Genomic DNA, 26,610 nt, shown 5'->3' on the forward strand with positions numbered 1-26,610 from the left:
CACTAGGCGCATTTTCAGTTGCAATCATTCCTCTCTATCCACTATTATTTTATCACTAGAAAAGTTTCCTAAAAATAGTGTAACTGTAATCCATGTAGTTTATTTACATATAAAGTGTCTCGTTTCTATTTTAATAAATGAAAAAAGCTTTCAAGAATAAAAGTATTATACAGATAATCCTCCAATAAATATAGCAGTTATTTATGATATTTTTTACTAGTATAAAAGCGTAATCCACATTTTTGTTAATACAATAATGGATTTCGATTATTTTATTCATTCGACGCGCCATCGACGAGAGGCAAAAACTGTTCATTTTTAACGACTTTGTTCGCGACAAGGTAATACCGGCAAGATGTCGCTGACGTGGTTTGGTAAAACGGAAGTTCCGTCAAAGAGAGCTTCTTGCGCGTGGTCTCGCCACAAACCGCCATCCATCACCGCGCTGATCGCCGGCATACATCATGCATTTTTCCATCCATTGTAAGCCAGCACGCCTCCATTCGCTACGTGATTTTATCATGAATGTCGTCTAGGTGCTCGCACTTGCGCTTAGGACCTTAGGTGATCCAAACATTTTTAAATCACGTGTATATACTTCAAGAAGGTAAATATAAAGAGAATTTTCCTATAAAAGACTTCGTGAAATTCGATTAAATTCTAAAATAATAATGATTACATTGATTTTTAAATTAATTCCGCTTATCCGATGTGCATTAAAATGAAGATAAATCGATTTGTCATTGATATTCACGTTAATTCTGTACTAGTTTGACTGATCGTACATTACTATTTATTACTCATTAATAAATCAATACATGTATAATTATTATATTAATTATTATACGCATATATTAATAATTTGTTATTACGATATTGTGTGGTGTTATAAAAAATATATAAAATTGGATTGCAAGATCCAATTTTCAGAGAAAATTTGATTGCATTCTCCAAGAGAGCATTTTAGAAACGTATTAATAAGCTGCTGGAAAAAATCTAGAAATATACCTACACACTTATATATAAGCACTTTTTCAAAGAATGAATGTAAAATATATTATGCGAAACAAACACGCTCCTCTTCTGAAGCTCATCACGATAATCGCAGATAAAATATAGAAAGATGAGTGAGAAAGCATAGCAAAGTTAGCACAGCCAAGAGAGCTTTAGTATAATCCAAATTATATTGAGAACTAAGTTTATTTTAAAGTTTTCAGACGGCCGAAAAAGTTCAACACGTAAAACAATTTCTTTTTTAAACAATCTTTGAAACTTTTAATACTGAAAATGTGCCCAGTCGGAATTACCGGCCGAATAGAAGAATAGTAAGGGCTTAAAGTCCCGTAAGTGAAGAAATGATATTAGATGATATAAATCCGAAAGTTGACAACGATTAAGAATGATCGCCGTCGACCAATTAACTCGCTCGTGCGAGCCGCGCTTTCACGTACAGAAGAAAGCGCGGCTGAATTCTCCGAACTATTCATCATCATTTCCAACTGGCAACGAAATTTAAGAGAAGCGCGCCCCGAGACTCCACGTACACGATCCGGTACATCATTAACCAACGTAGGAAACTGGCTTAACCACGTGGCGTCGTGTGCAGGTGTGCCTACGGTGAATTTAGGTTAATCGTTCGCGCTAATCGCCAGAAGTATATCCTTTGAGCAAGCAACGCGAGAACTCGTAAAGCTTGGCGGTTATACCTATATATACGCTTTGCGCGATCCGCATCGCGCGAGTGGTGCAACGAGCCACGATGGATCGTTTTATCCGAGGTGAAGCATCACGTCGTTCAAACACCGGATACACCCGCACACAGAGAGGCGCGATTGAAGATGCTTCAGCGATCGCTAGCTGATTTTGCAAGCCGCGTTATCACACCACGTCGCATTTCCTCGTCGAAATCCCCAAATTTCTAGTTTCTCGGATATCTCACGTGCTCGCGCGCAAATTTCACGACCAGCTTAAAACCAACATCTTCGAAGAGCCGAGGTCTTGGCATGAACGACTTTACGGATGTCGCCGTTTAGCCAACACGAGTGGTTAAATTGAGAGCTGGCTTGTCCGATGTCGAAAAAGAATTGCGGTAAAACCATCGGTAAATCGACTCCGTAAGCCAGCGCCGCAACACACAAGAACCACCGCCATCGGCAATAGAATTCCGTGGATAGACGCTGCCAATGAGAATTGTTTTGAAGATAATTGCCTCCGCGACAGGAAATTCGATACAGCATCTCTCCGAAGTAGCACAGCTGCTCCGGGTGCTTATTGTTTTCAATAAAAAAAAAAAACGCTGTGGTTTCTGTTACGATAAATTTGCGGTTTTAACTATCCGATGTCGAAAGCCACAATGTTTATACTCGCTATTTATCAAGATTTTGATGTAACAACAAATTACATAGAATACATTACCGAAGAATAGATCGTATCCTTGCTGCAAAAATAATATAATTTAAAAAAACGTGATTTTCGAATTATTATTATAAATTATTATATGAATGAGTTAGATAAACATTACCTTATCAAAAGTGAACTAATTTAACTAACTTAATTTTAACTTTCTTCCGATTGTTAAAAGGTATCAAAAAATCATCACGACTCAAACAAATTTTTTAAGGCTTGTGAAACAAAAATGACAAAAATTTGAGTTTAATATTAGTTTCTAAAAGTATATTTCTTTATAAGATATTATTTGATCAGTCAATAATTTGATCAAATAAGATAAAAAATAATTTTTCTTCTTTTTTTAGAAATGTAATTTTTTTAGTTTATCACTTTTGAAGCAAAAAAATGCAATATATTTTGTTAAAATTATAGGAGAAACATTATATCCCATACATCTCCATCTAATAGGTAAATTATTGTCACTTATTATTACGTCCTTCTCGACATTGTACAACATACTAATTTATATAACATTTTTCTTATTACTTAAAATAGCACAGATATTTGAGATAGACAGAATTGATGGGACAACCAATATAAGAGATGAATGCTAGGATACAACAGACATTAACAAATCGATCCTTCGATCGGCTGTCAATTAAAGACGTCCGATTTAAACAAAAACGCTTTGTCGAACTTCATGATAGAGACATGCTGCGGATGCAATATTCATCATGGCGCACTAATAACGACATAAAGGGTCTCTGTACATCGCAAACGCGTCGAGATATAAATTGCGAAACTTTGTTTCATATAAATCCATTCGAACTGTCAGTATCAGAACGTACGGCGGGAGCCACGCGAAGTGAAAATTGATGGTTTCGAATCGGGCAGGAAGATTTTTCCACGGTTCGGCGGATATCGAGCCGAGGTGATAAGCAATGAAGGGCGCACCAGGATAGAGCCAGCGGGCCGTACCCCGGCGCCAGTGTAACCGCTCTCTCAATCGAACCATGCGTTTCCCGGGGATCGCGTGTATGTAATACGAGCAACGCGGTGGTGATCTTCTGCAGGAAATCCACGTGTACGGAACTACCCACGAAATCTGAACGGGGCGTTCTCGCCCCCGACTGCCCTTCGCGGTTCGATATTCCCTATATTTAATTCACGCTCGACAGACTCAAGAACATTAGAAACGTCTCGGAAGCCGAGGGAATTTCTTCAGAGAGTCTCGGTTCGCCGGAAAGAGTTTCCGTACAGACCCACTGAAGAAGTTGGCCACGGTAGTATCCGGCGAAAAAAATGATAGCTACTGAGAACGAGTCACGGGAAAGACGAGCAGAGAGAGAGAGAGAGAGAGAGAGAGAGAGAGAGAGAGAGAGAGAGAGAGAGAGAGATAGGGAAGAGGGAGAGGAGGAAAAAAAGAGGAATTGCGATACGACGGAATGGGCGACTTCTCGAGTCCGCCAAGGGAGAAACTCGTTGAAACATTTCCGCGACAGTCGTGCGGTGCGCTCGGCTCAATGCGATTTCCAACGGAATCGCGGTTACCGCGGGTACTCGAACAAATTTCTAGTTTCCGTACCTTACTGGTATTCGAAGTTTCTTTTTCCCGTTTATTAGCTTGTTTGTAGCTCAAATTGATTTATACAAGACAGACGCGAGACTGTAAGTGTAAATAGTTCCTCTAAGTATTACAGATAGAAATATAGAATTCTCCTTTCGCCAAACGAAACGAATAGTCTCGAGTCTTCTTCTTAAAGCCAGTCGACATCTTGTGCTTTTCTGACTTCTCAAAGCGCTGTAGATTACAAATCACAATACATACACGTTGCACATGCACGTAGAATTAATCTCGAGATTTCCGCGCAAAGCATAATAGATATCCTTTTTGTAAAAGAGAGACGAAGAACAGTGCGCCGGTTTTGAAAGGAGCCCGTAGGCGTCGGAAGTGACGTAGGGACGACATAGGAAATGGCATATACGTATTGCACTGTGCAAGCCTCCAGGGACGACGATCCATTCCGAACTTTCTGCCTTTTGTCCTTCTTTCCTTTCCCATGTGTCTCCATATTCTCTATCCGTCTTCACTATTGAATTCTCACGCGATATCCCCCTTTCTCCCCCCCCACTCTCCCCCTCATCCCGGGGTTCTCTCGTTTAACGTTCTGTTTACAAAGCGATCTGTGTTCTATGCAGTATTTAATCGGTCATAAAATCCACGCGCCGACCGCCTCCCGCGAAGCGGGTGGAGAAGCTTCATTCTATTCGGGACTTGTTAAAAAAAAATAAAAAAAAACTCCCGCGAAAAGTACTCTCCGGCTCTCGCGCGAATTTCCGCTGTGTGAAACAGATGGGAAACGTACACGCGAACAAATCCATTTCGACCGAGTACGCACGGACGTTATAATTGTTGACAAGTCGATCGTAAAATAATCCGAAAGAATACCTGATAACGTCGCGCGCAGCGTACATTTTACCCACGAGTCGCGATATCTTACCGTCGTTAAAGTCCCTGCTCTCATTATTTAATGCAACGTTTCATGCTCGTTTGATTGCGCAAACTCCCCGACTTATCTGGCAGCAACGAGATAGAGGTCATAATGAATGTATATCGTAATAAGATACGTATCCGTTACAGCCGCATGCGACTGTCACTTTTTCCACTTACGCGCTCCCCAGAGCGACTGTCTCGAACTTTACGCTACGTGTACGACGAGCGCATAATTACCGGTGCATTGTGCCATTCGCGTAGCTTTTATTCCCCCGCGACGAGTGTTTCTCTCTCTCTCTTTTTTCCTGGCCTCTTTTTTTTCCATGCCACGCCGACGTGCTTTCAACGAGATCGTTAGTGGCGTCTCCAACAGAACGCACTCAAGCTACCATTACGCGCTCTCGCTAGATGAAAACGAATTCAAGAAGCGAGTCGATTCCAGTTACGTCTCGCTATCCGCGGAGATCCTTGAAGTTATTTTTAAGAGCCGGAAAGAAGCCCGACACAGCGGTATAAACTCGATCGGAACAGTTCGCACTCGATGGATATTTCCGCCTGCGAGAAACCTCCTGGTATACGAGAGGAGATTGTTGCGATATTAGAAAATTAAACTTTTTAACGAATGTATAAAGACAATGGCAAATTAAAATAATTAACTTTCTGATGTACACACTTGGCGCGCGCTGTAATATTATTCACGCTGAGAAATTGAATTTCCTTAACATTAGTCGCTAGTAAACACGCTAAAAGCGGCTTGCAAGAGAAAGCCATCGTGCGTATAATGGGAAGGTAGACTCCAAAGAAGGTTTTTTGCATTTTAATCACCGCGGTTGAAAACATTAATCAATTTGGAACATCGCTATTTCATGACGCTCTGGGCTACGTAATGAAAGTGGTGCTTAACAAAGGAACTTTTGTTTCTTAAGTTGCAATTTTTCCTCGACTGCGCCACGCTGCACAATGAGAGGATTCGCGGGTATCAAGTATAAGGAAAATGTTCGATATATGCGTTCAATGATTAAGTATATACAGGTCGTCGTCGCTCGGCGAGCGAGCGCAGAAAAACTTGCAAAAAAATCTTTCGTGCCCTCGGAAAGACGCGCGGGGAAATAACAGCTGCGTGAATAATGCGTAACCGTTCGACACGGCGCGGGGGACATTAAGCATTCACGACGCGGCACTCTGTACACGCAACACGTGTGAATAGTGCCTCACGGGCGTGACGTCGCGCGTCACGACGAAAACGTGCCTTTATGACGTTACATTACAATTGCCGGGGGGCTGTGGAATCTTGTTGTCTGCATTACGTGATTTATAATCGGACGGCATCTCGTTGAACTCGAACGTCATCTGCAATTCACAAATGAATTTCTCGATCGCGATTCATAATCCTGACTGGATGCCGCGCGGTGATCTCTCTTACTCGTGTTCGATATGAACTCTCGACGGACCCCACGTCGAACGTGGCGGTAAAAACATCTTATTCAAATCGCGGCCATCCTATTCGAATTACATGAGACATATCCTCTCGCATACCGGCGACGCGGAGCGGAGCGGAGATTAGCAAATAATCTTCCCGTGACTTTCAAACGAGGCAAATTATTTTTCAATTCCGAATGTGTGTATACTCTCATTGCGAGACGCGCTGCAACGGGGAAGTGGAAACCGCTGGTAAATAATGAATTCGCGTATCGTTACGAGACATTACCGCGGTGTTGTGGCGCTCGTCTGCCCGATCACGTATACCGCTTTAGAGCGGAATTGCGCGCCGATGGTCGTCCAAGTATTTTCTTCTCGATTTCTCTCGGCCATACAGCAGCAAGATGTTCCGTCGCTCTCTATAAATAATTGAGTTTATGGACTCGAGTAAGAGCGCGCTTTTAAGTTCCGAACACATTGCCCTCCCGCCTCTTGACTTCCTCGGGCGATAGCGTTCCGCGTTTAGTTCACGACAATATTCCCGATCCTTGAAACGACTCAGCCAATTCCCTCTTACTACTTATACACACGTTCTCGAACACTTATACACATATAGCTCCGAAAAGTCTGAAATATAGCACGCTCGACGTATACATATTTTCTCATCCGGACTCATAAATATTAAAATTGAACAACGACCGTGGCGAGATCGAAATGAATAAAATTTTGTATGTAATAAAAAGGGACTCTATTTTGCTAACGAATCTGTGACAAGGGCGTATATATGTATACGCAGGCGTAGGACGCGATACGGAATATATTTTCTTTGCGCTGCTATGTTAAACACGCCCCAACGTCGCCGCAAAAATACCTGCCTCCTACATTTAGGAAAATATCACTGCACCACGGTTTGTTAACCAGTAAGAGTATTTCTGTGTAAACACCCGCGTAATTGCTGTGGACGGTGCAAACGCTTCATTGTTGTGGGCGTACATATTATTAGGTGTATGTATGTTGTATATATATATATATATATATATATATATAGGGAGGGAGAGAGAGAGAGAGAGAGAGAGAGAGAGAGAGAGAGCCGCGTCCCGCCACTTTGCGTCCCGGTTGCGCTCGCTCGCTTTTCGCCGGTTCGTTAGAGCGTGACATACCCTTATTAATTCTGGCACAATATTTAAGCAGAAGCTCTTAACTATTATCTGCCGACATCAGCCGGGGGTAAAGCGCAACAAACAGGTGGGTGGGAATGTGAATTAATTTAGCATCAACAATTTTTCAATCGACTTACGTGCGGCCAACATCGCGGGAGATAACACGCTTCGCAAACACGATGACGCACGGGCGCCGCGACTAAATAGAATTTTACCGTATTCGCGGGTAAAATCTTTTGCGAGAGGTAAAAGCTCTAACAATACCAGGCTCCGATAGCTTAACGGCTCCGCTGCGCCAGTACCGTTGATGGTGGTTGTTTCTCACTAGAGAAGTATACGTGAAAAGCGAAGTACGATGTCGTCGATGTTGACTTTAGCACTGCCGCGACGTAATTATTTAGTTGCGTTGTTGCATTAAAGAAGAGAAACTGCGGAAAATACGGTGAAGCGGCGAGGAGCCGGCGTCTGTATTCGAGAGCCCCCGCTAGAGCTGCTTGATAATACAGAAGGCACACTCCGGATGGATGAATATCGCGGAACGGTTTATGAGATGAACAGAAGCACAATGGTTTGTCGGCGAAAGCAATTCGGGACGGCTTTACGACCACTACGCACGTATAATTTACGATACTATTTGCTGATATATGCCGATTCACCACCCGAAATAAACGTCCAACGTTAAATATCTTCCGGAAATTGCCGGTCGCATCCGCCGTTCGACGCTGTTAAGTGCCGCGGATTCTGGAGCGAAGCTCTTCCCCGTAACCGTTACAATTGTATCGTTCGATACGTATTTACAGTAAAACCGATTACGTCTCATTCCGGTATTGCAGTGGATAATGACAATCGACCGGGAAACAGTTTGTTGATCCAATATACTTCAATATACTCGAGGCGAAGAGTTTCCTCGCAATTTGTAAGGGGATCCAACAATGGGCGAATTAACATCTCTTTAACCTTTCCAATTGAACGCCGAGTTAGCACAAGTTATCAACGTGAACGTTAACACGAGTACAATTCCGTAATGAAACAACGCAAGAGAGACACGCCGTTTCTCGCGCGTCACGTGAGTGGCGGTATGCGTCCGCCCTTCCGTGAATTCCTCGGAATTTTCGGAATTAAGGATATGCCGGTTTTGCCAAACGAAAAGGGATGCGAGAGAGTGGAGACGGTTCTATAACCCGGGATTACATAAAGAGGGAGGAACGGAGAAGAGAGAAGGCGAGTAGGAAAGTTCAACCATTTCCGGATACCGATCCATCTGCTTTAAACCGCGCGCGGAGATCCGTCGCGAGCTTTCCTTCGTTTCGCGCACGATCAAACTCGGGGCGAGTTTTCGAGAGAGGTGGGAGACGCTCGTTGATATATAAAGCTTTATTAATGGACTAACGCCCGCCGTTGCAACGCCCGCGGCCAGCGCAGAGTGGACAGTGCGCCGGCCGGAATGACGCGTTAGCTCGCTTACCGGAAAACGCGTTCGCCCGGCTCGTTCGTCGGGTGCTCCGCAAACTAGGTGTGGCACTTTTCTACAACGATCGGAGCTTAATCGCGTTTAGTCACTGCGCGTCAAGCTGCGCGTCGTTTCGACGTAAATTGTGTTGACGGGAATATATTGTTTCGACGAAGAAAGAGAGAGAAAATCAAATATTTTCATGAAATATACCGTCATCCTAGAAATTAAAAACTTAGTATAGATAATACATAGTATATGCGCGAATCGACATTTCTTAATTGCGACAAAGAAAAAGGAACCGATTCGACACTCGGCGAACGATAAAAGCGAAGACTCGATCCTGCTTCAGTAGCACGCGTCGCACTTTTCGGATCCCGGAGGGATAAACCGGGCTCTCGCGCGCGACACGAGGAGCATTGACTTACGCGCGAATGATATCACGTGCCCGCCATAGATCCTAAGTATCCGCCGGGAAATTATTCGCGACTTAAACGGGCGCCCCCGTCACAGCTATCGCCACCATTACTGGGGGCCACCACCAACACCGTCACCACCACCGCCGCCGACACCGTCACTGCCATTATCACAGCACCACAACTCCCATCGGCACCGCCGACGTTACCCGTTCGTGCTTCTGACATCGCGGCAATACACCGGCGACTTATGAATATTTACGCCGGTTGAATATGCATACTACTGACAATGTATTATTTTTGCTCGACGGGAGATCAATATACTACCGCGCGACGCGCACACACATACACGCATATATACACGCGGAAACGGAAATGTACAACGGCAGCGCGTGCGTGGCACAGGGTGTTCGACTTTTATCGCATCAAACTGCTAATAGCAGATTTTTACGCTGAAAACGTAGAAACGCATGTGAAACCTTTATTAAAAATAGAAACACACGGCAAAGACCTTTGTGTTTTTCATTCAAATTAGAAAGAACTGATTTGTGACAGGAGATGTTTGATTTGAAACTTCAACTCGCTGAGAAAGTTTGAAAACACGAAAACCGAATAAACGAATGATGGCTTTTCATAAAACTCTCTCGCGAGAGACTTCAAATTTTGTAAAGATTGATTATTGACACGGTTGGCACGGTGGAAACAACACCGCGTACATGTATTTATCCGTACGTCAAGTTTATGAACGTATATACGCGATATGCACACGCATATACAAAACTATTTACTTCAACGTGCAGTGTATACGATCGTATTCTATTTCGATGAAACGATGAAAACACGTCGAACGTGACTGAAGCAAGAACAGTGAGCGCCATATATTTTTTTAAATCTGCATCGATACGTTTCGTCGTGCGAAATCAAAGCGATGACTATTGCAATTTATAATTAGCCCTTAAGAATAATTGCATCAAATCACGAATTGCCATACGCGTGAAAACTATCGTGAAAACAATCTTGTCAAGCGACGCTAAATACGTAAAAAAAAAAGATTTATTTATTTTTTAAAAGATTCTCTTAAAGGGATTCATCAAATAAACTTCAAGCGCTTCAACTTTTCTCATCAACGGTCAGCGGACCTCAATGCTGCCTAACGCGAGCGTCAAAGTGTCGTTTTCGCGTGTCTCGTGAATTAGCAAGAAACCTATTTCGTCCCGAGACATTCGTCCCGCCCGGTGCATTCATCAAGAAACGATCATCGGTGCATTATGACCGCGCGCCGTGACCGACGTGGCACCGGTACACAGGAATTAGCCATTAAGCGGAATGACGTGCGATTTCTCGAGAGACGTTTCCGCGGTGAAAGGAGACTGCCGGAGAAATTTAATGCGCCTCGCTCGCACTCGAAAAAAAGGAGGGGGGTCCTGCGGCACCGTAATTCAATTAGGCTCGCTGCATCGAAATTTAATGGGCCGCGACGCTGCAACTTCGCCTTGGAACGATGCCATGGCGCGTCCGGCGCGGGCCGTGTCCGATGCAGAAAGGGCACGGCGCGCACGTTGCGCGCCCTTTTGTGCCGCCCGAAGGGCCAACAGAAGTACCCGGAAAAGAAACGAAGGAGGGGAAAAAAAGAGAGACAGATATTCTCCTACAATAAACACCGCGAACGTTCCCGCGCGTGTTCTTTTCGAGAAAACGTCACGTAGGTACTTCATGGTAAAGCTGTGTGTATCGATATGAGTTGCAATCAATAATATCAAACGTTCAAATTGAGAATCCGTTGCAAGAATAAGAAACTAAAATATTGTATTTTCTAGTAAATTATTTGACACGAATTAAAATCCTCGCATATGCGCCTTGACCTCGTGTTTGAATTACGACGTATGTTAAATGCTACCTACTCTCGGTTACCACTCGGAGTCTCCTATTTATCTACTAGGAACATCGTGATTTATGAATATGTAGACACGCGTCTTTTTTTTTCTAGGTCTTTTAAAAGTGCCTATTAACGTAAGGATATTTATGAAGCCCGGCTATAGCATATGCGCGCGGCCGTACTGACGAGTAAATTGAAATCGCTGCTGCGCGAGGTCGAATGTGTTTAACTCGTCGCGCGGGGACTCCGTTCGTTCGGTTATTGAGCGGGGATATTGGGAAATCTTGGTGAGGCCCAGATACCCGTTTCGTTCCCTTCCTCAAAGGAAGCGCACATCTTGCGATATTTGATTGGAAATTCTTGGATTCAATATGAGCGCGGCGATTTACGTGGAGCGTATATATAGACGTAGAAGTTATTGCCGAAGAGTGCCCACAGCGAATATCGATTAAAATTCAACAGTGTGTTCTAGAAAATCACGGTCCCTCTATCTTCATTTCAGTTCCGTCATTTCAATTTTTTTTTCTCTTTTAAAACGTGAAGAATTTTTCTGATCGCGCAGCTCGACGATTAATAAACGGATTCTCGTCGATTCGTTAAATTACGGTGCGTGTATTTAAATATTTTAGTTTCTTATTCTTGCAACGGATTCTCAATTTGAACGTTTGATATTATTGATTGCAACTCATATCGATACACACAGCTTTACCATGAAGTACCTACGTGACGTTTTCTCGAAAAGAACACGCGCGAGAACTTTCGCGGTGTTTATTGTAGGAAAATGTCTGTCTCTCTTTTTTTTCCCTCCTTCGTTTCTTTTCCGGGTACTTCTGTTGGCCCTTCGAGCGGCACAAAAGGGCGCGCCGTGCCCTTTCTGCATCGGACACGGCCCGCGCCGGATGCACCGTGGCACCGTTCTAAGACGATCTGTGTTAATTTTTTTTTAATACTTTAATCAATCACTCACCTTCATTGTCGATGGAGAAAATCCCGACGCCGTCGCCCCCACGAATGCTGTATCCAATCCTCGAATCTCCACCCGGAGGATCCGCGTCCTTCGCCCGTGTCGTAGTGACGAGAGTGCCGATGGGTTGGTTCTCGAAGACACTCGCGGACACGACGAAGTCGTCGAAGACGGGCGCGTGAAGATTCTCGTTCACGTCAATCACCTCGATCACGAGCATCGTCTCGGAGGACAAGGACGGCTCGCCGCGATCGCGCGCGACTATCGTCAGCGTGTGCACCTGCCGCTCCTCAAAGTCCAAGCTCTGCGTCGTTCTTACGGTGCCCGACACCTTGTCGACCTTGAAGAAACCCTCGCTCTCCATTGCGTCCGACAGGAAGTATTCCACGTCGCCGCCCGCACCCTCGTCGGGATCCGTCGCGTCCACGACAGCCACGACGGTCCACACCGGTACGTCCTCGCGGATCTTGACGTTGTAACTCGGCAGCGCGAAGGCGGGCGCGTTGTCGTTGACATCGTCAACCGTCACTCTGACGAGCGCGTCCGAGTATAAGGGCGGCGTGTTGTTATCCTTGCCGCCATTATCACGCGCGCGAATCCGCAGTTCGTATATCTCTTGCCGTTCCCTGTCGAGCTTGCCGAAGACGCTCAGTACACCCGTCACGGGATCCACGCGAAAGTCATTGGTCTCCGTCACGAGAGAGTAAGTGACGCGCGCGTTATCACCGAGGTCTGCGTCGGTGGCGTTGGCGCGCCACACGTTGGTGCCGTTCAGCGCGGTCTCGGAGATCCGGAAACTCGCCAGTGACTTTTCGAACTTGGGCGCGTTGTCGTTGACGTCCAGTATGGTGATCGGCAGCATCTTCGAGGCGGATTTCTGCGGCTTGCCGAGATCGAACACACTTATGTTCAGATAATACTCGTTCTCCCGCTCGCGGTCCAGATAGCCGATCGTGTTTAGGTCACCGGTATCCGGATCGATGCCGAAGACGGAGTCGCGGTCACCGCTGGAAATGACGAAGACGAGCTTGCCGTTGTAATCGAGATCGCGATCGCGGGCGCGTATCCGCACGAGGACCGTGCCGAGTTTGAGCGACTCGTTTACCCGTATCTCATTCGGAAAATCGATGAACTCGGGCGCGTGCACGTTCTCGCCGTAACGGCTCGGTATCAGGGTGTACTCGTCGTCCCGCGACGGCATGTTGTGCTTCTCCGCCGAGGCGATCGCGTCCGTCAGTCTGCGCGCCACGCCGGTGTCGTGACACTCGAAAGCACCAGTCTCGTCCGTCAGGATTCTCGCCTGCGAGCCCAGATTCCGTTTGGCATTCACGAGATGTATGTGCACGGGATTGACGTCCGCGAAGTGCGTGCCGTCGGTGGCGGTAACGTTGATCGTACGGTCGGCGGCCTTGACGTCCGACAAATCGCAGGCGACCGAGAGGACGCCGCTGGCCGAGTCGAGAGCGAAACAACCGTCGGAATTGCCGGACACTATGCGGTAACTCACGATGTTCCCGGCGTCGAAGTCGATCGCGGACACGGTGATGATCTCGGAGCCGATCGACACGTATCGCGGCACGTGACCGGTGCAATCGATCCGCTCGAACTGCGGTCGATTGTCGTTCACGTCCAGCAATCTCACTCGTAATTGCATCTCCGCCTGACGTCGATAGGGCAGGCCCCAATCGCTGGCCCGCACATGCAGCAGATACTCCCGCTTCATGGTCTCGTAATCGAGCACCTGCTTGGTCTTGACGATACCGGAGAAATGATCGATCTCGAACGGCACCTTCTTCAGGTTGTCGATGCTGTAAGATATGTAGGCGTTCTCGCCGGAGTCGCGATCCTTCGCGGTAACCCGCACGACGGACGTGCCGGCCGGCTCGTTCTCGTCCAGCACCACCTCCATCTCCGGCTGATCGAAGGTCGGATCGTTGTCGTTGGTGTCGACCACGTTGATCTTCACTTTCGCCGAGGATTGCTTCCTGGTGCCGGCGTTACCCTGATCGATCGCCGATACCGTGAGCGTGTAAAACGCTTTCTTCTCGGCGTCCAGATTGACGGCGGTGTACAGCATGCCGGTCTCGGCGTTCACGTGAAACTCGCCACCCTCATTGCCGCCGACTATCTCGAGATATACCAACGCGTTCCTCCCTTCGTCCGCGTCCGTGACCTTGAGCCTTATGATCGGCGTGTTGACGGGCGCCGTCTCCGGCACCTTGACCTCGTAGATCTCGCGACTGAACACCGGGGCGTTGTCGTTGACGTCGGCCAGGTGCACCGGCACGAATTTGTAGCTGTACCGCTGCGGCACCCCGCGATCCATGGCGCGCAGAGTGAGATTGTAGCCCTGCAGCGCGGTCTCGCGATCGAGCAGGTGCAGCACCTCGATGTTGTACTCGCCCGTTGAGCGCGACCCGCCGGCCGGACGTACCCTGAAGTGACCGGCCGGATCGCCGCCCACGATGTCGAGGCTCGCGATTTGGCCGTGCACGCCGTCGTCACGGTCGATCACCCGCACGATCGCATAGATATCGGCATTCGAGTTCTCGACGATCTCGGGCAGCTGATGCACGTAGATCTCGGGCGCGTGCAGATTCACCTGCCGTACCCTGATCGTGACCCTGGCGGTGCTCGCGCGGCTAGCGCCCGCGCTGCGGAACAGAGCGCCGCGATCCTTCGCTACGACTACCAGCTCGTGTATGGCGCGTTCCGAGTACCTAAGAGAAAGCGAACTGTTTGCTAACATTGCGGCACATATGACAAGTCTATAGATAGTTTAGAGAGACAAAAAGAGTTTATTTAGTATTCTAATGAGCTTCGTTAGAACAACAGCGTGCGCAAATAAAAATGCAATGCTATACAAAATCAATATTTATCATATATGCAAAGCATAGAAAAAATAAACGTAATTAAAGTCTGAAAGAGTCTTAAAAGTTAATGATATTTGATCCCGTTCGAATTAAACAAAATTACACTCTCTTGAAATTTCTATTTCGAAGTTTCTATTTCCAATTGTTTAAAGCAGGTCACAATTACGAATTTCGTATACGTAATTGTGACCTGCTTTAAGCAATTGGAAATAGAAACTTCGATAGAAATTTCAAGAGTGTAAATTTGATGTATGTCTAAATGAGTGTAATTCTGATGCATGTCTAAATTCTACTCTCGACACTTTATTCATAAATCTCATTGTCAGATGTTAAGAAAGAAATACGCCATTGCACTTACCTGAGCGGTCTTGTGAGCGTTATTACGCCGCTGACCGGATGAACGGCGAATTGATCGGTCTCCTCGGCGAAGCTATAGTAAATCTCGCCGTTTCTGCCGAGATCGGCGTCCTCGGCGATTACCCTGAGTATGCTGCGATGCAAAGGCGTGTCCTCCGTCACGGTGGTCTCGTACTCGATCGGATAGAACAGCGGATTGAGATCGTTCGTGTCGAGGATCGTCACCACCACCGTGGTGTCCGCTTCGAGCGTGACCATTCTGTTTCGACCGTCGCGCCTGCTCGAGGTGGCACGCACTTCGAGCACGTATCGATCCTTGCGTTCGCGATTCAGCACATCGACGTTGCTGGTTCGAGTCCGAATCAGGAGGAAGCAGAAGTCGCCGACCGTGCGCTCCTCCGCTTTAAAGAACTTTTCGCGGTCGCCACTCACTATGCGAAACTTCACATCAACGTCACTGTCGGCGGACGCGAGCTTTATGCCCATCCTCTCCTCGGGCATGACGTACGTCTTGCCGATGGAATTCTCGGAAATGGAGACGTTGTACAGAGATTGTGTGAAACGGAACTCGGGTTCCGAGGAAAGACTCGCGTCGCCCTCTAGCGGCAGCGTCGTCGCGGTATCGATCGACGAGATCGAACCGCCACCGCCGCTGTCACCGTCGCCTCTCGCGCCATCATCCCCGCCGCCACGTGGCGGCAGTAGAGTCGTCGGCACGGGGGTGTCGGAAGACGGGGAGCCGGCCGTGGCCGCGAACAGCCACAGCCACAACCATGGCCAGGCGTGTAGCGCGCGCTGCTTCATCCTATGCATGATGGTGTCGCTAGCTCATCGTCGGTCCTCGACGACGAACGCTTCCGCTCGGTTTGTCTTTCGCCCGGCAGAACAGTGCCACCGCGAGGCACGAGACTTCCGGCCCCGTTTCGCGTATCGGCGGCGGTCACCTGAAACAGTAAACAACGCCAAAGTTAGGCTCCACGGACGAGTTAGGCGACGATGGGAGAGGCGACCGTAGTCTACCACGTAAATACAGTTAAACGACAAGATCCAAGATTATCTTCCATGACAGCTACGGACTTCCACCCGATCGAGCGTAAAGACCAGACTAGGTTCAGGACAGGAAGTTAGGACGAGCGAAAGGAGAGTACGGATGGAGACCGAACTCCCTTCCGGTTGTGCATTATTGATTGACGGCACGATCGACGTACGGGGAACGGCAGCTAAATCACTGGAGTGTGAGACGCTGCGAATACGGTACTATCCAAATCAATTATTTATTGATGAGACTCTTAACTTCACTCAATTGTCCATTTCGCGGAATTTCCGTTGAACGTAAAAGGGACAATCAAATGCAATTATGTATTCGTTACGTCGCTTCGGTGAAATGCGATTGTCCTGGAAGAGTGCTATAGAATATTCACGTATCGAAACGCGAATTAAAATTCCATTGACATTGCAGCGCTCGATCGAGTACGCCAATCGAGTTCACTTCTTGCAGAAGATTCAGCTTAAATTATTCTTCATAGTGAAGTCATAAAATATTCCGCCTCTATGAATGTATGAATGTGCCTGTGCCCTCAATCAGAGATATCCTTTTAAATGCGTAAAAATAAAGATAGTAAAAAATATTAGCATTTATATTAAACAAATTACTGAAAATAAATATACATTTCTCTGCAATGTATGAGGTACAAACTTAATTTACCGGTTACGGCAATTACAAAATTATGCTCGTAAGAATAAATCAATTATAATGAAGTAATACCTATCGAGCCGGGTGTTAGCGCATGTAATTATTTTTATTGTTACAATATTCAACTACATGTAAACTGCGCGCCACAATTTTTGTCGATCTTGAAACACATGCTTCATGTAAGAACTGTGTTTCATAACCGACAAAAATTGCGGCGCGCAGTTTACATGTGATTAGCTATTGTAACATTAAAAATTATTACATGCACCAATACCCGTGTCGACTCGATAGGCATTATTTTACTATAATTGATAATATTTTTGTATCCCGAAAAAGAAGAATTTCCTTTTGCTTTTATTAAGACGAATAAAATTTAAAATTTATTCAAAAATATTCTTTTTTTCAAAGTTATGCTAAGCCAGATCAGTAGTCTCATGAATTCCAGCCAGCGCGACGATCACTCCGCCGTCCGACAGTTTCAGGACTAAAGCCGCGATATCAACGACTCGTGTCGGGATGCAGGTGGGGCAGGATAGAGGGCTACCAGGATTTTGCCTATCTTCCCAGTGTCCCGCACTCGTATACTCTCTCTAATCTTGACCAACGGTGCCTCCGGCCGCATTTGCACGAGCCGATGTATGTTTGCCGCGCATTTGACAGCTCGGGGTATCGATACGTCCGCCGCGCGCAAGAGGAACGATGCATTACGCCAGCGAAAGCGCACCGCAAATCCGAATGGATAACACAGGCTAGTTCTCCGATTTCCGGTGTCAAAAGGATTTTGAGAGATTTCGCAGAGTGAAAAAGTGATCCCAATAATGATTATTAATTTCAAATTATACCCGACGAAATGTATATACAGTATTACGTGATTTCTTTATAAATTATCTGACGTGGATTATTTACAATCAAGCGACACAACGATTCGCGGTACTCTCGATTTAGCTTTCGAAATTCTTTCATCTCGTAACTGAGATTAAATTTTGAAAGTGGTTTCTGTGCCTTTGCCCGATTCTATTCGCTTTCAAGCCGATCAAAGGTGTATCCGTGATCGCGATGTGGTTGCGAAAAGTCGAGGCTTTCCTGCAGCTTCTAAATCCCACAAAGCCTTCACGGCGTATCCAAAATTTGATCTTCCGAGCCGAATCTTCACAAAGATAGAATGTAATAGCTAATATCTTACCCCCCTCCCCTTCTTCTGGAACGGAATAGAATGGAATACAGAAAATATTCGCCGGGACAAACGAGATTCTGAAGAATGATTCATCGCTCGCATTTAAAAATATCCAATTTCATCGGAAATATTGTATATTTCGCATATAAACCGCGATTTCTCGACGCTCCACCGTCGAGTATTGAACGCCTCCTTTCTCCCACGTCGCCGCGTGATTCGATATTAAAATCCGTAAAGACGATTAAATCCGATATAAAAAGACCTACGGGACAGCCGCCTATTTCGCCCATCTGCTGCCGCGTTATATCGCGTCGTACCTGTCGTCTGTACGGCGCGGCGGCGGCGTCGCGGGGCGGAATTTCGCGTCTCCCCCCCGAGCGCCAGCCGCACGATGTTGCCGCTGCTTCCCAACGTTAAAGTCCCAATCAAGATTGATTGCGCAAGATGAAACGGAATCTATTTCGCGTTCGACGAGATTACGGCAGCGGGGCGCCAGCTTGAATGCCAAATCGCCGGTCGGTTGACATCCTGATAGAAGCTGAGGAATACTAACGAGGCTCTACAACCGCATCTTTAGAGCGCCCCGATATTCGCGTGGCTCTCGGTATTTTTCTTCCCTTTTCCGTGATCTACCTGCAATCGCAGCCGCCTCTGCTCTTTTCCCAGCTCTCGTCCCCAGGTTCGACGTCCCCATCTTTCTCTCGTGTAACGCGCTCTAAGCCGGTTACGAAATTTCGTCGGAATGTCCGCGCGAAACTCTTCCACGGTTCGCCTCGCCGATCGCCCGGCGGACAAAAGGATTTGCGTGCGCAACGTTGTTCGGGATTATTCTCCGTTATCCACCGTGAGATTTTGAGGATTCCAGTTACGATACACTGATGTAATACGGAGACACCGAGGAATTCGATGCATTAGCACGAAAGGAACATTAGCGAAGCAACGAGACAGATTTCTCATGATTTTTTATACGATAAAACGTCGATAAAACATCAAGATCTTGAAAATCTTTTTTTTTTAAATAAGATGTATCGAATCAATATATTATATATTACAGATTATATATTTTTGCATGTAAAAATAAGTAAAGTATTTTAAGCAAAAATTTAAGGTTTATAAAATTTACGTGTTTTATATATCTATATAAAGCTAAAATATTGGTAGCAGTGGTTTTATAGACATTTAAAATGAATTTGACATCGTACAACAATATATTGGATTTGTCAAAAAAATGATTTATGTTTTAAAAATTGATATTTTTTTGGGTAGTTCTGGGGAATATTGCGGAAACCAAAAATGTCAGTAGAAAAAGACCGATCTCGCACGCGCCTCGAGAGAACTGGAGCTCGCTGCAAATGCGTTTCCGAGCGACGGAAACTTTGTCCGACTCCCGTTAAACTTTTCAATAAAGCGAATTCGCGACGCAAAAAATTTCAAATAATTGGAAACGTGCTGCGTGCGGTGCTACGAACAGTTTCACACTATCTCCCATACTTTTTTTCGCGGATCAATTATAGAAATTTTTACACCATCAGAGAAATATCAGAAATAGAAGAACCGCATATTTTTCGGATTATATAACATTTAGATTAATTTGTTCCAATTTCTATTTGTATGCTTAAATTTCGAATATGGAGCAATTTGAAGCAACGCAATCGCCAATTATAAAATTAATTAAACTCTATTGTTGTGGAAAAACGCCTATTATTGTATTCCTATTATTTACAATATTGCAATTCATATTGATAGAGTACAGGATATAGAATAAAAATCTTTGTGATTCACTCACTCATGACTAAAATTTTTTTTCAAGAGCATTAGTAAATTAAAAATATAGATATATACATGGCGGGTACATCGTTTAAAGAAGAAATATTTACATTGCATGTCATATCCTCAAAGTTTTGCTTTTAAAGAAAGAATATTTACACTGCTATCATCTCCGCGAGTGAGACATCCACGTTTTCAGGTCTGCGGTCTGCGAGCGCGTTAAAAACGCAATGGGTGCCGTACACACCCGCGGCATAGCTCTACCCCGAGAGTAGATTAAGGTTCAACGTCGCGATGCGGTGCCGCGGGGCGCGAGAAGTTTCTCGATTAATTAATCGCAACGGCGAGCAACATAAATTATCTCGGCTTCGTGGCGTTTGCAGACGTATCTTAATGCACGAGCCGCTTTCGAAGTTGCGGTATAACGTTAGTGCAGTCGCGGTGCGATGTGCGCCAGCGTTTAGCCGAGCGCGCGAGCAGCCCCGGCCCGGTGGCCCGCACTCGATCACGCGCGGGAACTAATTCGAGGTGTCGACTCCGGGCGACCGTTCGAGCCCGCGCGTGAAAAACCGCGCGCGCAATCGGGACATTTCGCATTATTCGACGTATCTCGCCGATAAATATCGCCGTCGGGCCTCCCGGTATACGCGTATATGCCGTACCGGTCGTGGCACGTCGGGATATTTACACAGCGGGTCGATTTATCGGCGCCGACCTGCCGAACCGCCCCTTCCCTTTTTTTCCATTGGCGAAAATTGAAATATATTTCCCGCAAGCCCGCCCAATTTTATTGTCCAATTTCTCGTCGAGTCCCTTCATTCAGCGATACCGATCGATTCGCGTGCATTCATGGCGATTGGTTCGCGAATGTGCCCGGCGAGTTTGTTTTTTGTCGTGATTGTTGTCGCGGGTTTTTAAATCGTTCACATTCTGAAATTTTCAGGGTCTTCTCAGACCTTTTACATTCACGAATTTTACTCGTTTATGTTATGTGCCAGAGACCTACATTTTATCCAGATTCTTCTACGCTCTTCAAAGTCTCCTAATCCGCGGTATTAGATTCTAGAGCTCTCTCAAAGATAAATATATGTTCTTCGGAAATATTTCAGATGGTCTCATGCTCATGTTTTTGTGCGAAATCTCGACATAAAGCAGGCCGTATACAGAAGTGAGAATTCGAATTTGGCAATGGATCGGCTATACATTATCATGATAGGGGTGTGATTACTTCTTCGTAATTAGATTTCGATTCGGACATTATAAAGCGTGATTAATCGCCGAGTTATTCCTCCCGGAAACTGGAGAAACGGCTGCACATCCGCGTATACTTAATTCACGCAGCTATCTTACGTAACGGCCGAGCGAGTCGCTACGGTGAACAGAACGGGAGCATGTTTTTCGATTTAATCGATACAATCTCCGTGCAACCGTTTTCCTTCGGTATCAGACGTTTGCGTATTTATTCGATGGAAATTAAAACCGCGGTTTGTTGTCGAGTCTGTTCCAGACCGAAGTATCTAAAATCGGGAAACCGGAACAGTTCTCATTGCCTTCGCTCGCACCCCCCGCTCCTTCGGCAAGAATTAATATTTGATATTCGCGTAAGCGAGATAGAATCCCGCGGCGAATACGCGTATACCGTAACCACGTACAATGAGAATCGCGCTGGTCCGTCGACACGTTTCCGCCTCGGTCCAATGAGAAATAACCGATCGATCGACACATATCTACGTTTCGCAATCGTTTCGCAGCCGTTGTCGTCTTGTCGCCGCGCTGTTTTTCCTTGTGGTTTGTTCCTTCGAGGAAAACGCACGTACACATGTACACGACAGCCGCGCGCGCCGATTAATTACCATAACGCTCAAGGCTAAGGCGCACTCGCCGTGAAAAAAAGCTATTCCAAGCCGTTCCAATTTTAAGCACATTCTCATTCATGGACATATACGATACCATGCATCGTGAATATCGTGATATGCATAATGATAACGATAACGGATCGTTGCAATTCGCTGCCACTTAGCTGTCATTTCACGTGGTCATTTCCGTGCAAAAAATGTTTGCAACTGCGGGATATTATGATTATACTCGACAGGAACATGTGTTAAGCCGATTTAGATTGCTATGTCAATCAAAATTCAATCTCTCTCGCGAGTGAACAGAAAACTGCGTCTTTTTCGCGCACCGTAGTACCGTAGTACACTTCTTTCGCGTAGCTCTCTCTCTCTCTCTCTCTTTTTTTCTCTTACCTCTAAACCTGCTCGCATTCGGGTCGAAACGTGTCTGTCGTGATATCGCATTCGGAGAACTATCTGTCTTTCCGACATATCGAAATATTGCTATGCGTTGTCAATGAGAATGTAGCGTACGTGGATGCGTGCGAACGTGTGGCGCATGTACATGCACGTCTCTCCTCACCCCCCCCCCTCCGTGAAACGCATTACGATGCGGTTCGCATCCGCGAGATACACGTATCGGTTATGCGGTGCTTTCAGAACTATCGAGCGACGAACTATCTTTCGGACGTATATCCTCTATCGAGACGAGTAAAAATCCGACACCGCATATTGTGACGTATCGGCGCGGAACGGCGCGCGCGAGAGGGAAATGCCGGCGTCGCGGCGCGGTGCGGCGCGACGCACAAGGGCTCGCGCCTAAAATTGCGTGATAATTATGAAAACTCCGTTATCGGAGAACACATCGTCGGCATACCTTAATGGCGCATTGCACTGTCGTAATGCGTAATGTAAACGCTCGGATGATCAATGGCGAGCATTTACTTACGGGGGTACGCAGCGGGCGTCCGCTCCGCCGCGAACAATAGCGGCGTCTAATAAACTACTCCACGTGCGTCGCTGTGTGTAACGCGTATACATTCCCCACGTCAGAATAGCTCCTCCCGAGGCCAGACTTTAATGAACATTACGATATACGTGTAATACATGCATTCGCAAATCGCGCGCCGAGAAACCCGCGCTCTCGATGCTTTTGCATTTAAACCACGCCCGGGTGGTGTTGGAAATGCTTTTGCCCCGAACTCAAGGTAATCCGTATGCGCGCAGAGTGAAATTGTACAAATGTTTCGGAATTTACGATTACGTAGCGTACCTACGTTATTAGGAACTGTACGCCTGATACTTGCTAATTATATTGCCGATGTGGTAGGTAATAATTTTACCGTTAAATACTGGTGTATTACGATCTCTCTGGATTTGTCAATTACGCGCAAAACGCTAAATGAATACGTCGCTGCAGTCGGGCGCCATTACACTTCACGTACAATTTTGTCCTTTGTCCGCGCGATTAATGTGTCTTTTAACGGCGTCCTTCGTTACAAGCATTTCTTTTACACGTCGCATTTACCGCGGGAGCCCCCGATCAATCATCACCGTTGCGTCGCGGCGGCGGATATACCCGCGGATTTTTCCCCCTGAAACAATATCTTCGTTCTCGCCGTATAGGATCTCGATCACGCTTATATGGGGAATGTCCGCGGCAAATGTACGATGATAATGGATATGTTTATTCGGGCGCAGCCTGATTTGCGCGCGCGATATCGTGATATACGCGACACGCTCGTCTGGGAGATAACCGCGGCTGAAGTATTGTGCTTTACACGGTCGAGAAATTGCTGTTGTCGATGTAACGGGGTCATATTCGCGATACGATACGAGGTAATAAGCAGGTGTACTTACGTTTTAATTACGGGAGGAAATAGAACACACCGGGGCTAATATTTAATCTTTATCGCGGGGAATTTATGTGTCGTTGTGTACGCGCGTGCTGGCCGGGACCCTCACACACGCATACAACCGTTGCTTTTTTTGCATATATCGATTCACGCAATATTTGAGAAAAACATTGGATGTTACTAACAGAAGCGCGCGTACGGGGAACTTTTCCCCGTGAAAATGATATGGGCCATCGAGGTATCGCAGATATTTTACCGTCAGGCTGAGACATTCGTAGGGCATTCGACGTGCGAGCAGGTAACATTTCATGATTAATACGCTTCATCGTATCAAATGTCGCGGGTAAACACATCAACGTATGAAACATTATGAACATTAATCTTTGTTTTTAACATTTCCTTTTTACTGCCTTATATGTTATATTTAGTCGTGTCGTTAAGTTTACTCGTGTCGTGCTACGCATTGGCGATTAAGGATTACGAATTGGGATTAGAATTCAACCAATTAAAATGAAAGGGATTAAAATTATCTGATTGATCAAAGTCTAATTTTCTTTAAATCGCAATCCTCAATCTTCAGTGCGTAAGTCTGATAGATACGGGCTTTACGGTACCACGAGCTTACGGTATCGTAAAATTGTTATGGTTATCGAAGAGCAACATATTTTTATTAATAAAATTTTTTACACGGAAAGAACGATTTTACTGGATACACATTTGAAAATAATTTTGTTGGAAATTCAAACTGATTGCTGATTGATGAGAATATCAAAACAGCTTACAGCAATGCTTATCATTTTTGAAATTCCAACAAAATTATTTTCAGATCAAAATTTTTAGATCTAGCAAAATTATTTTTTCTGTGCACTGATCTAAAGATCGATTTTGTTTGCAGAAATATTTAATTATATTTCTGCAAAAAAAAGAAACCGATCCTTAGATATACTATACAATACGCATCGTTTTATCTGATAGCTTCAAAATAACGTGTTTCACGTGTATTTGCAATTCTTCAGATACATCAAAGTTCATGAATTAGGCAACTATTATAACTATCTCGAATATAATCAAAAAGGCCGGCCGATTAAATACCTCTAATGAACCGCTATCGACAAGTAATCTGTATCCTAGCGTAATTTATAGGCAATTTTCGAGAGGCCCTTGTCGTTCGTTTGTCCACCGAGCGAAACGCATTAGTCTAACTCCTTCGCTGCGCGGTTCTCAAACTTTGCTTTTAGCTCAGTTATACCTCCATTGAACAAGTGTTCGACTACCGTAGAAAATCCAGCACGCTTTCCTGTAACTTGCTGTAATTGCACGTAGTTACGGGCTTGAAACAGCAAAGGTATAACGTGAAAGCTCCGCGTTTCGGTTTACGTCTTTTGTGCAACGTGTAACGCGACGGTCGAAAAAAATATACCAAACAAGAACAATGAAGATGTAACACGATCGATGAATAATCTAAAATAATATTCGCGTTTCACACGTCGCACACGTTTCCACAGACGATTTTACATATCGCGTTTCGCGCATAATTGTAAACGCGCATAAACGCGTATATGATTATCGAGGTTCATTAATTGGACAATTTATTATTACCGTCGACTATTTTATAATTAAGCCGCGACTGCATTATCATCGAATTTATCGTAATAGTATATTTTACTTGCTGCGCTTCGAGAGTTTCTCTCGCTGCCCGAGCGGGTTACGCGAGTACAGGCGCGAGAGAATCGATATAAATACTCGACGCGGTCAATTATGCAATGCAACGGCAAACGTATTGTAATTAATTCAGGTAGTATTTCGTTCCACGCGACTACGTCGAAAGTCCTTAAAGCCGCCGGCGGCGGCGCGGGGCCGAGTTACTCCAACGCCTTCGACTCTCGACTTTCCGACGCGCGGCGAAATCTTCTTTCCCTTCTTTTTCCGCTCGATCGATTCCGCGAGCCGAGAGCAAATTACTCTCTCGCGTGGTTATTAATGAATTCGCCGTCGCCGCCGCCACGTATTTAGCAATTCCGATAAATATCCCTGGGTCTCTCCCTTCGCGCCTCCTCGCCACGGAATTTCGACCCTTAATGAGGAATTGACTGTCAACCTAACGAGATAGCCATCGGCAATCTGCGGGGTCTTACGTTGACCCCTAATTGGACCGACCAAATTACCATCGCGAGAGAGGCTTGTCTCGCCCTAATGGAACTTTTACCGGTTTCGTTAGAGTCGCCCAGTTTTACCTGTGGTGAAACATCGAGCCATCTCCAAATTATGCACTCCGAGTGCACCTTGCGTTCGTTCAAGTCATTCCGACTGGATTCCACGATTTCACCTTACGTAACCTCTCTCCACCCTTATGAAATCACCGTCGCCGCCGGCTATCAGTCGCAATTACGCGAGATTTTCGTTGGCCACATTTATTTCGGATTGAATATTCAAATCTCATAGAATATATATATATATATATATATATATATCAATTTATCTATTATTATTAAGTTATCTTTCCCAATAAATTGAAGCTTCAGAGAGCTAATGAAAACTTTCCACTTCGTTGCATACATTACACGTCCCGCTGAGCAAATCGCGGAACTTCAGTTTATTAGGTTCATTGTGGCCGCTTATTCGTTAAAATTACGTACATTACCTCATTTCAAAGCTGCTACCTCATTTGCGCTAGAGAATAATCACGTGCATTTTGTGCATGAATAATTGTTGCACTTGTTATAAGACGTATTAAACGCATGCGCGGCGATCTCTCTTAATAATGTAAAAACAACTTTTTGTCATCCCCGATTTCACGTAAGGCCAGTTATAGGGGCATTAAAATAGTAGAACAAAACGTAATAGAATTAAAAAAGGGTTGATTAAAGGGAGCGCAATTTCAAGGAAATAAT

At 45.5% G+C, this 26,610-nt stretch overlaps 1 protein-coding gene across 1 annotated transcript in view; it reads right to left on the reverse strand.

Annotated features, from left to right (window-relative positions):
* Positions 1 to 4,082: 4,082 nt before the first annotated feature.
* Positions 4,083 to 26,610, reverse strand: part of LOC105453736 (fat-like cadherin-related tumor suppressor homolog) — a 113,424-nt gene continuing 90,896 nt past the window's right edge. The window contains exons 2-4 of the mRNA XM_011695920.1: positions 15,399 to 16,341; positions 12,167 to 14,887; positions 4,083 to 4,107 (exon numbers count right to left, since the gene is read on the reverse strand). Coding sequence (XP_011694222.1) covers positions 4,083 to 4,107; positions 12,167 to 14,887; positions 15,399 to 16,210 — 3,558 coding nt within the window. The 5' untranslated portion in view covers positions 16,211 to 16,341. The remainder of the gene's footprint in view (positions 4,108 to 12,166; positions 14,888 to 15,398; positions 16,342 to 26,610) is intronic.

Source organism: Wasmannia auropunctata, unplaced genomic scaffold, assembly GCF_000956235.1.
Source record: "Wasmannia auropunctata unplaced genomic scaffold, wasmannia.A_1.0 LD335996.1, whole genome shotgun sequence".
NCBI lineage: Eukaryota > Metazoa > Arthropoda > Insecta > Hymenoptera > Formicidae > Wasmannia > Wasmannia auropunctata.